Below are 14714 nucleotides of genomic sequence, written 5' to 3'. Positions count from 1 at the left end.
GAAGGCCCTCCCTGGCCCCAGGCAGGCAGGGGTGGGGAGAGGCAGGGAGGAAGCAACTTACCCTCCCTCTTCTCCTGCCTCCTCCTGGCTGAATGAGGGCCGGAAGCAGGGCGGCCGGAAGCAAGGGGCGGGGCTTCGTCATGTGCGATCACCCCCGAAATGACCTCTGGGACTGTCTATCCTAACTAGTAGCGGCTCTCCATAATCTTTGACATCATCTATTAGGTGATCCTTTAAACTGGAGATGCAAGGGATTGAACCAGCGATTTTCTGCAAGCATAGTGCTCTACACAAAGCCATGTCCTCGCCCCACATGGCTTTGCAAACCCCTCTTGTCAGCACCAAGGAAGCATCCATTTGACATTTCTGTAATGCAAACCACAAAAGCATTCCCCAGATCTGACCAGGATTTGGGCTCTCCACTCCCAGGAGCAAATCTTAAGGTCCAGTACATACCTCGGCGACTCGGCCACTGGTGCACTGCCGCCCCCTTGTGTGGACAGGATTAACTCCAACCCCAGCCCAGAAATATAGCAAACCCCACAAAGCAAGGAATTTCTGTTCCCTCTTCAAGCCGATTTGTACGGCCGGTTCTTATCCAAGAAGGGGAAAGAGCTGTTTCTTGTCTCTGTGCAGTGGCAGAAATGCCCCTCGCCTCCTTTGAATGGCACCTGGAAGTGTGGGGAAGCACGCAGACTGCCCTCTCATGCTGCTGCCATGGAGCAGAGGAAGTAGCTTTTGGGCTGGTGTGGGCAGAACAACTCTAGCCAAGACGCAGATGAGAACATATGCCAAGAGAGCCACCTGGTCACACTAGATTCAGCCCTTGACAAGATTCATTCAGACTCAGTATAAAACTGACCCACAATCCAAACGAGTTCTAAGTCTGCAATACGATAGCAAATTCTGTGTGGACGTCATTCTTGGAATTTCATCTTGGTTGTTGAGGTGACCAAATAAAATATACAAAAAATGGATTCCCCAAAAAACAGTAGCTTTGCTAACTTCTAAAAAATAGACTTCCATTGACTGAGCTAGTGTGAAGTCACAAAAACCTGGAGCAACTCTATGATAGGCTAAGAGCGTTCTGGTTAGACCTCACCTACAGTATTGTGTTGTTTTAGGCACCACAATTTAAGAAGGATATAGACAAGCTGGAACGTGTCCAGAGGAGGGCAACGAAGATGGTGAGGGGCCTGGAGACCAAGTCCTGAGGAAAGGTTGAAGGAGCTGGGTATGTTTAGCCTGGAGAGGAGGTGACTGAGAGGTGATATGATAACCATCTTCAAGTACTTGAAGGGCTGTCATACAGAGGATGGTAGGGAGTTGTTTTCAGTTGCCCCAGAAGGTCAGACCAGAACCAACAGGTTGAAATTAAATCAGAAGAGTTTTCAGCTAAACATTAGGAAGAACACCCTGACAGTTAGAGCAGTTCCTCGGGAGGTGGTGGGCGCTCCTGCTTTGGAGGTTTTCAAACAGAGGCTAGATGGCCATCCGTCAGCAGTGCTGATTCTGTGAACTTAGGCAGATCAGGAGGGCAGGAAGGGTTGCCTCAGTGCTTAGTTTTTGTGGCCCTTTCTTACATGCCCATGGAAATGCTGACTGCCACTTTGGGGTCAGAAAGCAATTTTGCTCCAGACCAGTTTGGCTGGAGATCCTGGAGGGTTTTTTTGTCATTTTCTGGGTGTGGAACAGTGGCCACTGGGGGTGTGGAGGGGGAGGTATTCATGAATTTCCTGCATTGTACAGGGGGTCGGACTAGATGACCCTGGAAGTCCCTTCCAACTCTATGATTCTACGATTCTATGTGAGAGAGGTATCTACCAGTCTCACTAAGTTGCCCTTAGCATGATGGAAATTTTGCAATCAGAGCAGACAGAACTTTTCCTCTACTTAATCACACTTTCAATCTGGCCCTTCTACCAAGACGTTCAAGACCACATGTTCTCCCCCTTCTTTTATTTTGACCCCAAGACAGTGAGGTAGATTAAGCTAAGAGAGTGACAGCTCCAAGGTCACCCAGTGAGCCTCATGGCTGACCTAAGATTTGAATCCAGGTCTCCCAGCTCCTAGTCCAGCCCTCTAAGCAGAATTGCAACAGCAGAAGTACAAGTGCTTAGCTATGGAGAACAGCACGACACAGAAACCACCCCAGCAGAAGTGGAAGAGCAAACGGACTTTATAAAATATTCATTTTAAATAAAGGAAAACGTACAACCCTTTTCCTCACCCCACAAAGCTTCAAGAATGGCACGGGTGGTGTCTGCAGGGTGTCTGCAGGTGGTGTCTGCCTAGAGGGGCTCTGCAGGCCACGATCCAGGCACCAAATGGATAATCCCAAAGTGGGAGCCCTCCCCCCAGACCCCCCCCCCCTCAACTGCACCCCAAGATCTTTGGGCGTTTCCTTTGAGGAGAGGCAACTCTTCACCCACTCTCCTGGGCTGGAATGCAATTCAGCATCACAGATCCTGATATTGGAGCCTCAAAACAAAAACTGCACGCCCCTCTCTCTCCAAGTGTTAGGGCTCCTTCACATGCCTTGCAGACCTGCTTTAAAAAAAAATCAATCTGTTCTCACTGAAACCTCTGCTGACTCTTTCCAGCAATCCTGGAGGGAGCGTAACAGGCTTGTCCAAGCAAGACCTGGCCACGATGAACAACCCTCCGCTGCTTCTTTTCCTTGAGGGGAGGGGGAAGAGGAACAAATCATTCTGGCTCAACAATGTCCCAAAATGAAGCTGCCGCTGAGTCCCAAATGAAGTGGGAATCCGTCACCCAGAGAACTTCTGTCCAGCTCTCACACCCTATTCCAACACCGTCCCACTCACAAGGAGCAATTCAATCCAACTCATACTGTCGAAAGGGCTGTTGTCTTTCTCTGCATAGGAAACTCTCTCTGGGAGTTTGGATCCTTCTCTTTGTAAAGAACTTTACAAGGCTGAGGAATGGCTGTTCGGGGGGGGGAGCTATCCAAACAATGTGGCCCCTTTGATTTCCAGTCTGTGGCAGGCTTTTTGCCAAGTCTCCAACCAAGTGAACCCCAAGAACATTCATGCTCCACTCCTCCAGCTCTAGTCGCAAGACCTGAGATCCCTTTGTGGTTCTGGAACTATTTCACCTTACCGACCTATGATGATTGTCCTTTGCATATGACTTCTTTGCCCTGTAGGAAGACTCTGCCGAGGCAGGAAGTCCTAAGATGAGCTTGCAAGAAGCCCTGGAGTGACCACCAGCCCACTTGCCCGACTTTCTGCTAGAGATCAAACAACTCTACCAGCAACCAAGCTTGACCCATCACCTCTCCCGGAAATGACCTGGGGGGGCAGGGCGGTGAACCTATTTGCTTTCCGAGAGTGACCCCCATCACGGACTTGGCACGCTGTTAATCAGGCCCTGGGGACGCTCCATCAGAAGGTGTTCTCCAGCAAGCAGTGGCACCCGCAGCCGGTGGGACACACTTCCTGGGTGCGGAACCATTCCATCATGTGGCTGGTGTGTCCTCCATGCCCACAGGTCAGACAGAAGTTGGAGGAGCCCCTCACGGCCACGTGGCAGATGGCACACTGGAACGCAAAGCCCTTGCAGATGGCACACTGAATGCCACGCACCTCGCTGCGGCAGTGGCTGCAGTAGACCCCAAACTCTGCAAGAAGAGCAAGAGGGGAGAAGATGGGTTACATGGGGGGCAACCAGGAGATGGGAAAGCACCTGCACAATATACTATAACAAGGATTGCACTATGGCTTTATTGGCAAACTGGAACTTGGGCGGTTAGTACAAAACAGGCATATTTTATTGTGAGCCACTTGAAAAGGGATCTGCAGGGGCACTCTACAAGTGCTCTGAGTTAACATGTCCCTTGGTTTTGCCCTTCCTTTCAGACTGTTGCACAGCTGGCTCTAGAATGCAACCCCTACCCACAAGCCACTTCCACCGGCAAACCGGTACTCTGCTTCTATGGAGGAGTTGCACATGAGGGAGGATGATGGACAGGCCTGCAAATCCTAGAGCAAAAGGCAGGAGCAGTTATCAGGTCCAAATGTAGCCAAGAGATGAAAACCAATCCAGCAACCCTTGTGAAACAGCAGTAAGACGCTGAGTGAATGAACACTGGAGATCAACAGATTGTATCATTCCAGGGGTGCTCCTCAAAGGTGTTGGCATCTTCAGATATATTTAGTTACTGATCCTCCTTCAGTCACTGTCTGCCTTCCTTGCTGAGATTACAGGATAGAAAACAAGCTACAAGCTACATAAAACAAACTATGAATATTGGATGAACACGTCTGTGTGAGTTTGTTGTTGCTGCTATTCTCTGTTTAGTTATAGACATCTATTGTGCTTCATCACGGGGCCCACACATGTGTTTGCCAATGGAGAATGCATTTAAAAAAATAATAATAATAATCCTGGGGAGTACCCTCCCCACCCGTCAAGATCATAGAAAAGGGTGGTGGCTCTCACACACATTGCAACACATTTTGGAAAGCAGGGAAATGCCTTGTTGCTTTCAGAGTCTCTCCAAGACTGTCCCTCCTCCAGAGACCTTCCTGGCCTTCTAGGACACCAGTATACCAGTTGAACACCAGTGTATCTAATGGGAAGCATGAGACGCTCTCGTCTAGGTGCCCAAAACTATGCCCTTTCCCTTGCTGCTATGATAAATGTCGAGACAGTGTGTGACTGCAATTAAAAAAGGCCAATGCTATGCTGGGGATTATTAGGAAGGGTATTGAAAACAGATCAGTCAATATCATAATGCCCCTATATAAATCAATGGTGCAACCTCATTTGGAATACTGTGTGCAATTCTGGTCACCACACCTTAAAAAGGATATTATAGCTTTGGAAAAAGTGCAGAAAAGGGCAACTCGAATGATAAAAGGTTGGAACACTTTCCCAAGAGGAAAGGTTAAGGCGCTTTAGGGCTCTTTAGCTTGGAGAAACGACGACTGAGGGGTGACACGATTGAGGTTTATAAGACTATGCATGGGATAGAGCAGGTAGGGAAACAGGCACTTTTCTCCCTTTCTCACAATATAAGAACTCTGAGCAGAGGTCCATCAGTGGCTATTAGCCTCAAGGTATAGATAGGGACTCTGGGGCAAGTGATGCTCTGTCTTCTTGGTGCTTGGGGGGGGGTCAACAGTGGGAGGGCTTCTAATGTCCTGGCCCCACTGGTGGACCTCCTGATGGCACCTGGTATTTTTGGCCACTGTGTGACAGAGTGTTGGACTGGATGGGCCTTTGGCCTGATCCAACATTGGTGTCTCTTATGTTCTTATGTTAAACTGAGGCAGCAGAGGAGCCCCTCCCACAACACTTGTAATCTCAATATATCCCTCCCTCCCTCTGCACCATCCTCTGCTGCCTGAAGGTGTTCCTGCACCTCTTCCTCTCTCTGCCTGCAAGCTGCCTCCCAGAACCCTTCCAGTGGCTCTCTTCTGCCCAGCCTTAAGAACATGCAGCTGCATTTGCACACATTTTCCCCTTCTGTCCCTCTGATTATATCAAAAGGGACTTCTCCTTCTCTCCCCCTTATAAAGTACATTCATTCAACACCTTTTTCAGCAGAACTGAAGTATCACAAAAGGGTGTGCCAGTTCAAAAGCCAGCCAGCCAGCTATGCTACTTTGGCTGGGCTGAAGAGAGAGACGGGAGGCTACTGCTGCTTTTGTAATGGGACTGACGCAGAACTCTGCTACCTTCGGTATATCAAATTTCACTTTAAATTGTATGGCCACAGCAGGATCCCAGCTCTGTAGGCTTTCACTCACCAATCCCTTTGTGAGGCTCGGGGGGACAAGAGACAAACTTGAGGACTTCAGCCCGTTTCTCTCGCAGGCCCCAGCGATAGAGGATCTCCCCGTAGCACTTCTTGAAGTCATCGAACTGCTGGGTGTTGGCGGGGTCCAGGAGCCTGGGGAGACAGCCCATCAAGCCTCAAGCCCAGGCCTGTAGCTACGGTGGGGCATCTTCGGGCCGGGCCCCCTGACGTATCACCCTGGCCTCCTGACTTCCCATCCAGCTGATTTGTTTTATTTTTCTTGTGTGCCATGGCCATGCTGAGCCGAGTCACTTCTCAGCCCTGCCTGCCGGCAGTGTACCTCTGGCTGGCTGTGGGAGAGGCATGCCACAGGGCACATCTGCTCCCTACTCCAGCCCCCTCTCGCTCATAGCTTTTAAAAACTTTTTTCATTGCTCTGGATGCAGTGCTCCCGACTTATTTTATTTATTTTTTAATTTTGGATTTATATCCCGCCATTCCAAACGACTCAGGGCGGCTAACATACGGCTAGTGCCGGGTTAAATAGATAAAATAGATAAAATACAATAAAACAGTGTTAAACATCCACAATCAAATCCCATATTTAAGGTGCTCTGATGTTATCCTATATATAGATCCCCAAGATAAACAGTAATCCCAATTCGACGGCCAGCTTTATTAAGTAGCAAGGACTCCAATGATAATGTTCTACCCACTTCCACCAGGCGACGCATACCCCCCAAAGTAGAGGTAGATGGTGGAACAGTACCATGGTGGTGGAATAGTGGCGGCGGCAGCTCCTACTCAAAAGCCTGGCAGAAGAGCTCCATCTTGCAGGCACTGCGGAACTGCACAAGGTCCCGCAGGGCCCAGATCTCCCCTGGGAGCTTATTCCACCAGGTAGGAGCTGCCACCGAAAACGCCCTTGCCCTAGTAGGGGCAAACCTAACGTCTCAGGGGCCTGGAACTTCCAAGAGGTGGAGACTCCCCGATCGTAGTGCTCTTAAGGGGAGAGGCGGTCCCTTAGGTAAGCCGGACCCCGGCCATTCAGGGCTTTAAACGTAAGGACCAGCACTTTGAAGCGAATCCGGTATGCTATCGGCAGCCAGTGCAGCGCTTGTAGCACAGGCCGGATGTGGTCTCGCCTAGAGAGGCCCATCAACAGCCTGGCTGCAGCATTCTGCACTAGCTGCACCTTCCGGATTTGCGACAAAGGCAGCCCCAAGTAGAGAGCATTACAGTAGTCTAACCTTGAGGTGACTGTCACATGGATCACAGTTGCCAGGTCCTCACGGTGAAGGTAGGGGACCAACTGCCGAGCCAGCCGCAGGTGGTAAAAGGCCGACTTGGCAGTCTGCCACCTGGGCCTCCATCATTAGTGAGGAGTCTCCCCAAAGTCAAAAAATCCTGGCTATGGCCCTGCTCAAGCCCAACTGAAAGGACACCTCAGGCACAAATGACTGGATTGGCTCATCTCTATTCCCTTTGTGTTCTCGGCCCCTTTCTGTTCTTCCTTCCCCCTTGGCCATCTCCCCAAAATGGAAATGCAGACAGCGAGGTCCTTGGGGCACTAATCTCTCACTTTTTTGCTTTGGCTTCTCTGCCTAATGAAGATGATAACTTTGTTGCACAACGATCTGCCTGCGGTTACCAACTCTGTGTTGGAGATCTGGGGACCCTGGGGAAGGTGGGGTTTGGGGACAGGAGGGACCTCTGTATGGTGTCATAAAACCCAACCTCTAAAGCAGCCACTTTCTACAGGAGAACTGACCGCTGTACTGAGATCAGCCGTACTTCCGGGAATCACCTGGAACACCATCGCGACTTACCTCAGGGGCGGTTAAACAGTGCCAAGCACTGGCAGCACAGCAAATAAATATTTATTTGGCCTCTTTCACAGCTGTGCTTGGTAGTGTGATGGGAAACTGTAGTGTGGGCAGTAGTCCTCAGTTAATACAAGAATCAACATACACACTACCATCGCAAGAACAGGTGCTCTGGGCTGGGGGGGGTAGTAAACCCCTCAAAAGGATTTTAGTGCCCACTCCTGTCACCCCAACCCACCACAAGAGGGAAAACAAAACAGGAAAAAATGTAAGAATGATTAAAAAGTGCATCTCTCGAGAAAGCAGACAACGGTTCCAGCTCCACGGAAAGAAATGGTGGTCCAACTGTATGCCATGTTCTGAGGATGGGGACATGCAACACAAATGCACACCCTATTATTGGAAGAAGTGCATCAATTCTTTGAGTGGGAGCAGAGGAGGTAGACAGCCCAAAGCTCTCCAGGGAGGTCACAAAACATTGGGGATGAGATTCTCCATAACAGCAACTCAGCCTCGCACCCAACCGAGACTCTGGGGCCCAGCGTCACCTTTTGTTCCTGTCGTGCTGATCCTTCTCGCGGTCCCGGTGGTCAGCATATGCCAAGTTGCCAAAGCGGAAGTCATCAGGTGAAGACTCACACCAGCCTGCCGTGTGCTCCACCTCTTTGCCAGCTGCAGAATTCAAAAGACTGAACCTCAGAGCAAACGGTGCCTCCGAGCATCTTAAACTGATGTCATCCAGACCATTGTGGCTGGCAAGACATGCTCCTGTGTTGGCAGGTCAGTTACTAACAGAAATACTTATATACAAGATATTTTTATCCCCACCTTTCCACCATAATACAATCCTACAAAACATGTAAAACTAACACCAATTAGCTATATACCCACATACAAAAGCTGGTAGGCAGATGTCTCTCCGCCCCAGTCTTCAAGATATTCCTGCTACAGATCTTCTGGCTGCTGTTCCTTGTTTTGGACCACAGTAGCTACTGGGTAAAAACTTCCCCCCTGACAAAAGACTGCTGGGCTTGAGGAGCCCCAATGTTTCCACCCTTGGAAATACAGGGGAATAGAATGCGGCCTCTTTGACAGGCCATTGGGCAGGGACAGTAGAGCAATCCACTCAGAATAGACTGGAGTAACGGTGACCCTGTTCCCTGCCTTCCATTCCCTCAGAGTACCTGACGGGAAACAGAAGGCTGAGAGAGCATCTTCATCTTGCCCTAGTCTGACCCCTTTTAAGAAGGAACTCAGGGAAGGAAATCCATGAGCTTGTGAGACCCACCACAGGGATGGAGATGGGGCTCCTTCAGAGAAAAGAGTGTGCCGAGTGTGACTCTCTCCCCTCTCTGCAGTTCCAGTAGAAACTAACTACTTCCCTCATTCCAGGTCATCACCAGTGGAGCTATCAAGGCCTGTTAGAGCTGCTCCAATTCCTCTTTGTTAGATAGGATGGGCCTGTGCTCAGGAATACACAACTCGATACATGTGCTGACAGCAGCACTATTTTGCTTGGCACCTAGGGCCAGATTTCTGCTCAAGCAGCTGAGGCGCTGGCATCAAGGCCAGGGATGGCGACACAAGAGAAGGCACCGGGCATGTTTTATGCCAATCATTGTTGCCTAAGACCTGCATCGGGCGAATCCATGAGATGTTGCCAGCGTTGCTGAGACTTGGTTTGCTCTGAACATATCTTCAGGTACAATTCTCACATCCCCTGGCCAATTTTTCTGCAGCACGGCAACATCTTCAGAAGTACATGTTGCATTTTTAATGCACTTGGGCTAAAAGCGTTGCCTCCCTGACCCAGCGGCCTGATGCTGCAGCCTAGCCCAATCACATCAGACCTTGGAAGCTAAGCAGGATTGGCAACGGTCAGTCCTTGGATGGGAGACCACCCAAGAAAGACTCGGGTTGCTATGCAGAGGAAAGCAATGGCAAGCCACCTCTGCTCGTCTCTTGCCTTGAAAACACCATGGCCCTGGGGTCACCATGAGTCAGTTGCGACTTGATGGCACATGTTTAATAGCCCTGACCTATTGTCCTGCAAACAGACCCTTGCAGGAGTTCCTTAGCTTTTAACTACACAAAGTAAAAAGAACACAGCAAGAGTCCAGTAGCACCTTAAAGACTAACAAAATATGTGGCAGGGTATGAGCTTTTGTGAGTCACTGCTCACTTCTTCAGTTACGTGAGCAGTGACTCACAAAAGCTCATACCCTGCCACATATTTTGTAAAAAGAACACAGCCCAATTTAGTAACAAGCATCTCCCTTTCTACATAGTTTTTAAAAAATCATTTTGCCGATACTCTAATATTCCAGTCAAGACAATGAAAAAATATATTGTGTACAAATGTATCTCAAAATCTACACACAAAGATGTGGATCTGAGTATCTGTGCATGTGCAAACCTCCAGGAAGATCATCTGGATGGGTGTGTTTGTGTGGTAAGAGGAGGCTGCAAGAGGCTGACACCTCCTCCTTCTAGGTCTTTACAAGTTAACTGCACAAGCCTACCTAAGTTCCAGCTGCTAGTGCTGAGTCCAGGGTCTGACATACTGGAACAGGAGCCTGACGAGGTAAAGCTGGGCTGTTGTGGGAGAAAGAGGAGGAGGAGGTGAAACCTGGATCAGGCCTTTTTGGCATGTGTGTGTGTGTGTGAGCAGTAGATACCAAAAATGTACCCGTACATATCGGCTGTGGCTGGAGGAACGTGGAGGGAAGAGTCCAGAAGAAACTGGGGCTCCCTGGAGCCGGGACTGAGCCTCGAAGACGCTGCACAGCATGGCCAGGGTCTGCACGTCGTGGAGCTGGCAATAGTGAGCCACCCTGGGAGAGAGGAAGAGAAGACTTGGTGGGTGTCTGGGAAAGCATTCGCCTGGGCAAGGCGGGGTCTAGTGGTTAGTGCCCCGGACCAGGATCTGGAAGGCCCAGGCTTGAACCACTGCCCTGCCACGGAAGCTTGCTGGGTGACCTTGGGTTAGTCGCTCTTTCTCTCAGCTTAGCCTACCGGAGAAGGCGGGTTGTTGGGAATATAAAATGGGGAATGACGTCACCAGCCACTTCAGGTCCCCATTGGACAGAAAAGCAGGGTATAAATATCCAAAAAGAAGAAGAAAGATCTACCTCAGGGTCTAGGTACTTACAGAGATTCCAGGAGCTGGCGGCCAAACGGGTGCTGGGCCCAGGGGGTCTCCAAATCTGGGTCGGAGTTTGGGCCCAGACAGAGGTCAGTTGCGACTGTGGCCAGTGACCAGACCTGAAGAGAAAAAAAGAAGGTATGGCAGACGCTAACTGCAACGATCCAGACCGAGTGGGGCCTCAGTTTATACTACTGGATTCAGATTCTCACTCTGTTCTGACTGATCACCTCGTCTTTCTGAGGGATGACCAGTTTACTCTAAAAAAAGTCTCTTTGGGGATTGTATGTCTTGTGGATTGAGGATGTCTGCCAGGTATGAATCCCTATCAATAAGTCAGGCACCAGTGCTTTTGAAAGGCAAACAGTGCAATTCTTTATTCACAGAAACTCAGCCCGGGGGGGGGGGGTATTTGCACAGAATATATTGTTGCTGTTTGGTATGAATGCTTCACTCTGCATTAACATAGGCTGTAGTGTTATAACTCTAAGTTTGTCACAGACTGACTCTGGTCCCTTGATACCGTTTGTGATTTCACTCTCCGGTAACTGACTGTGGTTAGACCTTGGACTTTCTCCATATGGCTCCTTGAGACTGACTGGTAAGACTATTCCAGCTTTTCCACAGTCTCTTCCAGACCCCTACTCCTTCCTTTTACCACCTCACAAGTTCCCTTGGAGGAGTGTGTGTGTTACTTTGTGACTATTGAGGAGTTACTATCTCTCATTAGAGGGGACCAGTTAGGAGCATTATACAGCCAGGACAGTACAATCAGTGAGCAAAAGCAGTGAGCAAGGCATTGTGGGAAGGTAAGCAATCTGGCGTGCTATTACACTCCGCTCCAGGAGCTCCTTTTTTCCAAGAGCTCACCAGCTAACACCCTTAACTGTCAACTCTTAACTGTCACTCCCTGAGAATTCCGAGTAACCTGCCCCCACCACTCTCAGTCATGTGACCCAGCAGCTCTCGTTTACCTGCTGCTGATCAACAAACCTTTAGTTCGTCACACTGACACATCACTGGGGTCACAGAAGGCCACCCCAAGCTGGTCACCTCTTGCTGTGGCAAAAGCAGAGCAGGCCCGACAGCCATGATCCCATTTGTGAATTAGGTGGGGGGAAAGGCCTCACTATGCACTGTCCTGGCTGTGGTCCATATCAAACGGAACCTGGCAAGCAAGCCGGGACAGAGCAATCAGTGAGCAAAAGCAGTGAGCAAAGCATTGTGGGAAGGTAAGCAATGAAGGCAGAACTAAAAACATTTACACGTGACACAGACCTGCCCCCCAAAACAGCATCCCCATGGCCACCCCAAGCTGGTCACCTCTTGCTGTGGCAAAAGCAGAGCAGGCCCGACAGCCATGATCCCATTTGTGAATTAGGTGGGGGGAAAGGCCTCACTATGCACTGTCCTGGCTGTGGTCCATATCAAACGGAACCTGGCAAGCAAGCCGGGACAGAGCAATCAGTGAGCAAAAGCAGTGAGCAAAGCATTGTGGGAAGGTAAGCAATGAAGGCAGAACTAAAAACATTTACACGTGACACAGACCTGCCCCCCAAAACAGCATCCCCATGTGTCCTTGCACTGATCATTTCCCTGCCCGCCATCATAGGCACAGACGGACAATGTGCAATGTGACCGCATCACCATCAGACGATGTGTATGGTAAGAACTCAATGCAGGGATGCCGTTTTCAGTGGCAATCCTGCATAATATGAGTGTTCTGAAGCCATATATGTATAAATATTGCGCAGTTTCTTTCATAAGCTGCAAAAAACGGAGGAATCTAAAAGCGAGCAATAAAATCTGACAGTGGTGCATGTTTTTAGGCTAGGGGTCAGTGGTGGTTTGGGCATCAGACTAAGACTCTGGGAAACCCAGGCTCGAATCCTCCCATTGCCATGAAACTCGCTGGTTGACCTTGGTCCAGACACGCATTCTCAGCCTGACCTACCACATAGGTGAGGACAAACTACAGAAAAGAGCTTCATTTGTCACCCTAAGCTCCTTGGAGGAAATACAGGATAAAAATGTACTGCTAAACATACAGTATACAGGAAAGATAATTACCCAATACAGTAGATGGCATTACACAGTTGTTACATGGACACTGGAAAGCATTTTGAGGATAATAGAAAAAAAATTAAAATACTGCCTTAAAATATATTAACTTATTCTGAACAGAAAATGTTTCTTTAAATGGTTGTTGAATTTTTTCAACAGATTTTTTTTTACAAAACAGCCTCATGGGAGGGAAAAAAACCCAATTTTCCAAGGCCTTCACATGTCTATGTTTGCTTCAGTTCCCTCCTTCCATCTGCTCTTTTCCCTCAAGCCGCTTCCCTCCACATACCCTTCCTTCAGGTTCCTCTTACCCAGCCCACTGCCAATGATGCAGTTTCCTTGCTCCTTCATGTTACTGTGTTCCAGGACCTCTTCTCATCTTTCAGCTACCCAAGGTTTCACACCCATCCAAACAGATGATCTTCCCTTTCCTCACAAAAGCTGATGGCAAATTGTGGTGTTCCCTGAGCAGTTGAACATTCTGAGCAAGCCCATCAACACAGCCAATCAGTGTTAGAGGCTTCACCACTTCAATAGCAATCCATAATAAACAGCAGCTGTGGCAAGACTTCCGCGACTTGCCCATCCAGTCCCTCCCTGGAACTGTACCTGCAAAAGATCCCTGCGCCCCACTGTCACAGCTGAGGCAGCGTTCTTCTGGCATGTCTCCTGAATGTCGGCCACATTCAGTCTGAAAGGAAAGGAAAGGAAAGCAGTTGCTCTATAGAAGGAGGAAGGGCTAGATCCCTCTCTGCTCACACACACACACAAAGAAAAAAAAAGGAAAACATAATTTCCCATTCGTCTCCCCATAGAAGATGAATTATAGGCTAGGGGACACATACACCCACTACTGAAAATGGCACCCCTTGCATCGAGTTCTTCCTGTCTGTGTAATGTGGAATACCACTTCCCCCATGCTGAGACCTACCGACACTGCCAAGAGGCAGCTTGTAGGGAGACAGAGAGACAGGGAAACACATGTTATGACGTGGGCACATGATACCACAGGAAAGGGAAGCAGAGAATCCCGCACAGAGATGCCATCCTGCCAAGACTCACGCGTCATTTGAGTTGTGAAGTTCTGACCTCACACTCCCCCTCCTCCATGATCCATTTTGTTGCTTACTACATCTTTAAGGGAAGAGGCTGTGACTCCAACAGGACACCTCATTTGCATGCAGGAAGTCCCAGGTTCAATCCCCAGCATCTCCAGTTAAAAGTATCGGGCAGGAGGTATGGAAAGCCACTTCCAGGGACACCCAATCATTGGCAGGCTAGGGGTTTGCACATTTCTAAGACAATTTCTAAGTGACACTCGAAGGACCACATCCTTGTCCTCAGCAAAGCAAACAAAAAGGGCACCTTCGGCAGGGCTTAGGTTAAGTGAAGATAACCTTACAGTAGCCGAACCTGGTTTCAAATCCGAGGGCTCAACAACCCTTCAACAATCCCCTTGGTTATAAGCACATTCAGAACGTACAGCATATGACATTTCCTGTCCTCATTTTGAAGGACACTTGGATCAGAGCAGGGGTGGCCAAACTTGCTTAATGTAACAGCCACACAGAATAAACGTCAGATGTTTGAGAACCGCAAGCCATGAACAAATGTCACAGACATGTTTTTATTGAAAAATATGCACAATTGCTTTTTATTAACATTAAATTAGACTGTGTGAAAAAGCTGCATGTGGCTCCCGAGCTGCAGTTTGGCCACCCCTGGATCAGAAGATCTTATGACATATAGGTAAAAAGACACATTAAGCAAAATATGGCTGTTGGTACACAGAGAGACATTAAAAGACCTTCAAGGAGGGAAAACAACCGCTCCTGCAAACACAGGACATTTCATATGCTAAATTAAGCCTTATCTTCAGAGACTGCACATATTAAAACCATAGATCACAGAA

General features: G+C 49.0%; 1 protein-coding gene across 1 annotated transcript in view; it reads right to left on the bottom strand.

The window, feature by feature from the left end:
• Positions 1–2364: 2364 nt before the first annotated feature.
• WDR59 (WD repeat domain 59) overlaps positions 2365–14714 on the bottom strand; it is a 79948-nt gene continuing 67598 nt past the window's right edge. Inside the window, exons 21-27 of the mRNA XM_015408249.1 lie at positions 13412–13493; positions 10745–10857; positions 10289–10427; positions 10116–10188; positions 8142–8265; positions 5778–5920; positions 2365–3643 (exon numbers count right to left, since the gene is read on the bottom strand). Coding sequence (XP_015263735.1) covers positions 3408–3643; positions 5778–5920; positions 8142–8265; positions 10116–10188; positions 10289–10427; positions 10745–10857; positions 13412–13493 — 910 coding nt within the window. The 3' untranslated portion in view covers positions 2365–3407. The remainder of the gene's footprint in view (positions 3644–5777; positions 5921–8141; positions 8266–10115; positions 10189–10288; positions 10428–10744; positions 10858–13411; positions 13494–14714) is intronic.

The sequence above is a fragment of the Gekko japonicus genome, unplaced genomic scaffold, assembly GCF_001447785.1.
Source record: "Gekko japonicus isolate JY-2015 unplaced genomic scaffold, Gekko_japonicus_V1.1 scaffold227, whole genome shotgun sequence".
Classification (NCBI taxonomy): Eukaryota; Metazoa; Chordata; class Lepidosauria; order Squamata; family Gekkonidae; genus Gekko; species Gekko japonicus.
Note: the sequence above shows the minus strand (reverse complement) of the source record. Positions and strands in the feature narration are given on the sequence as shown.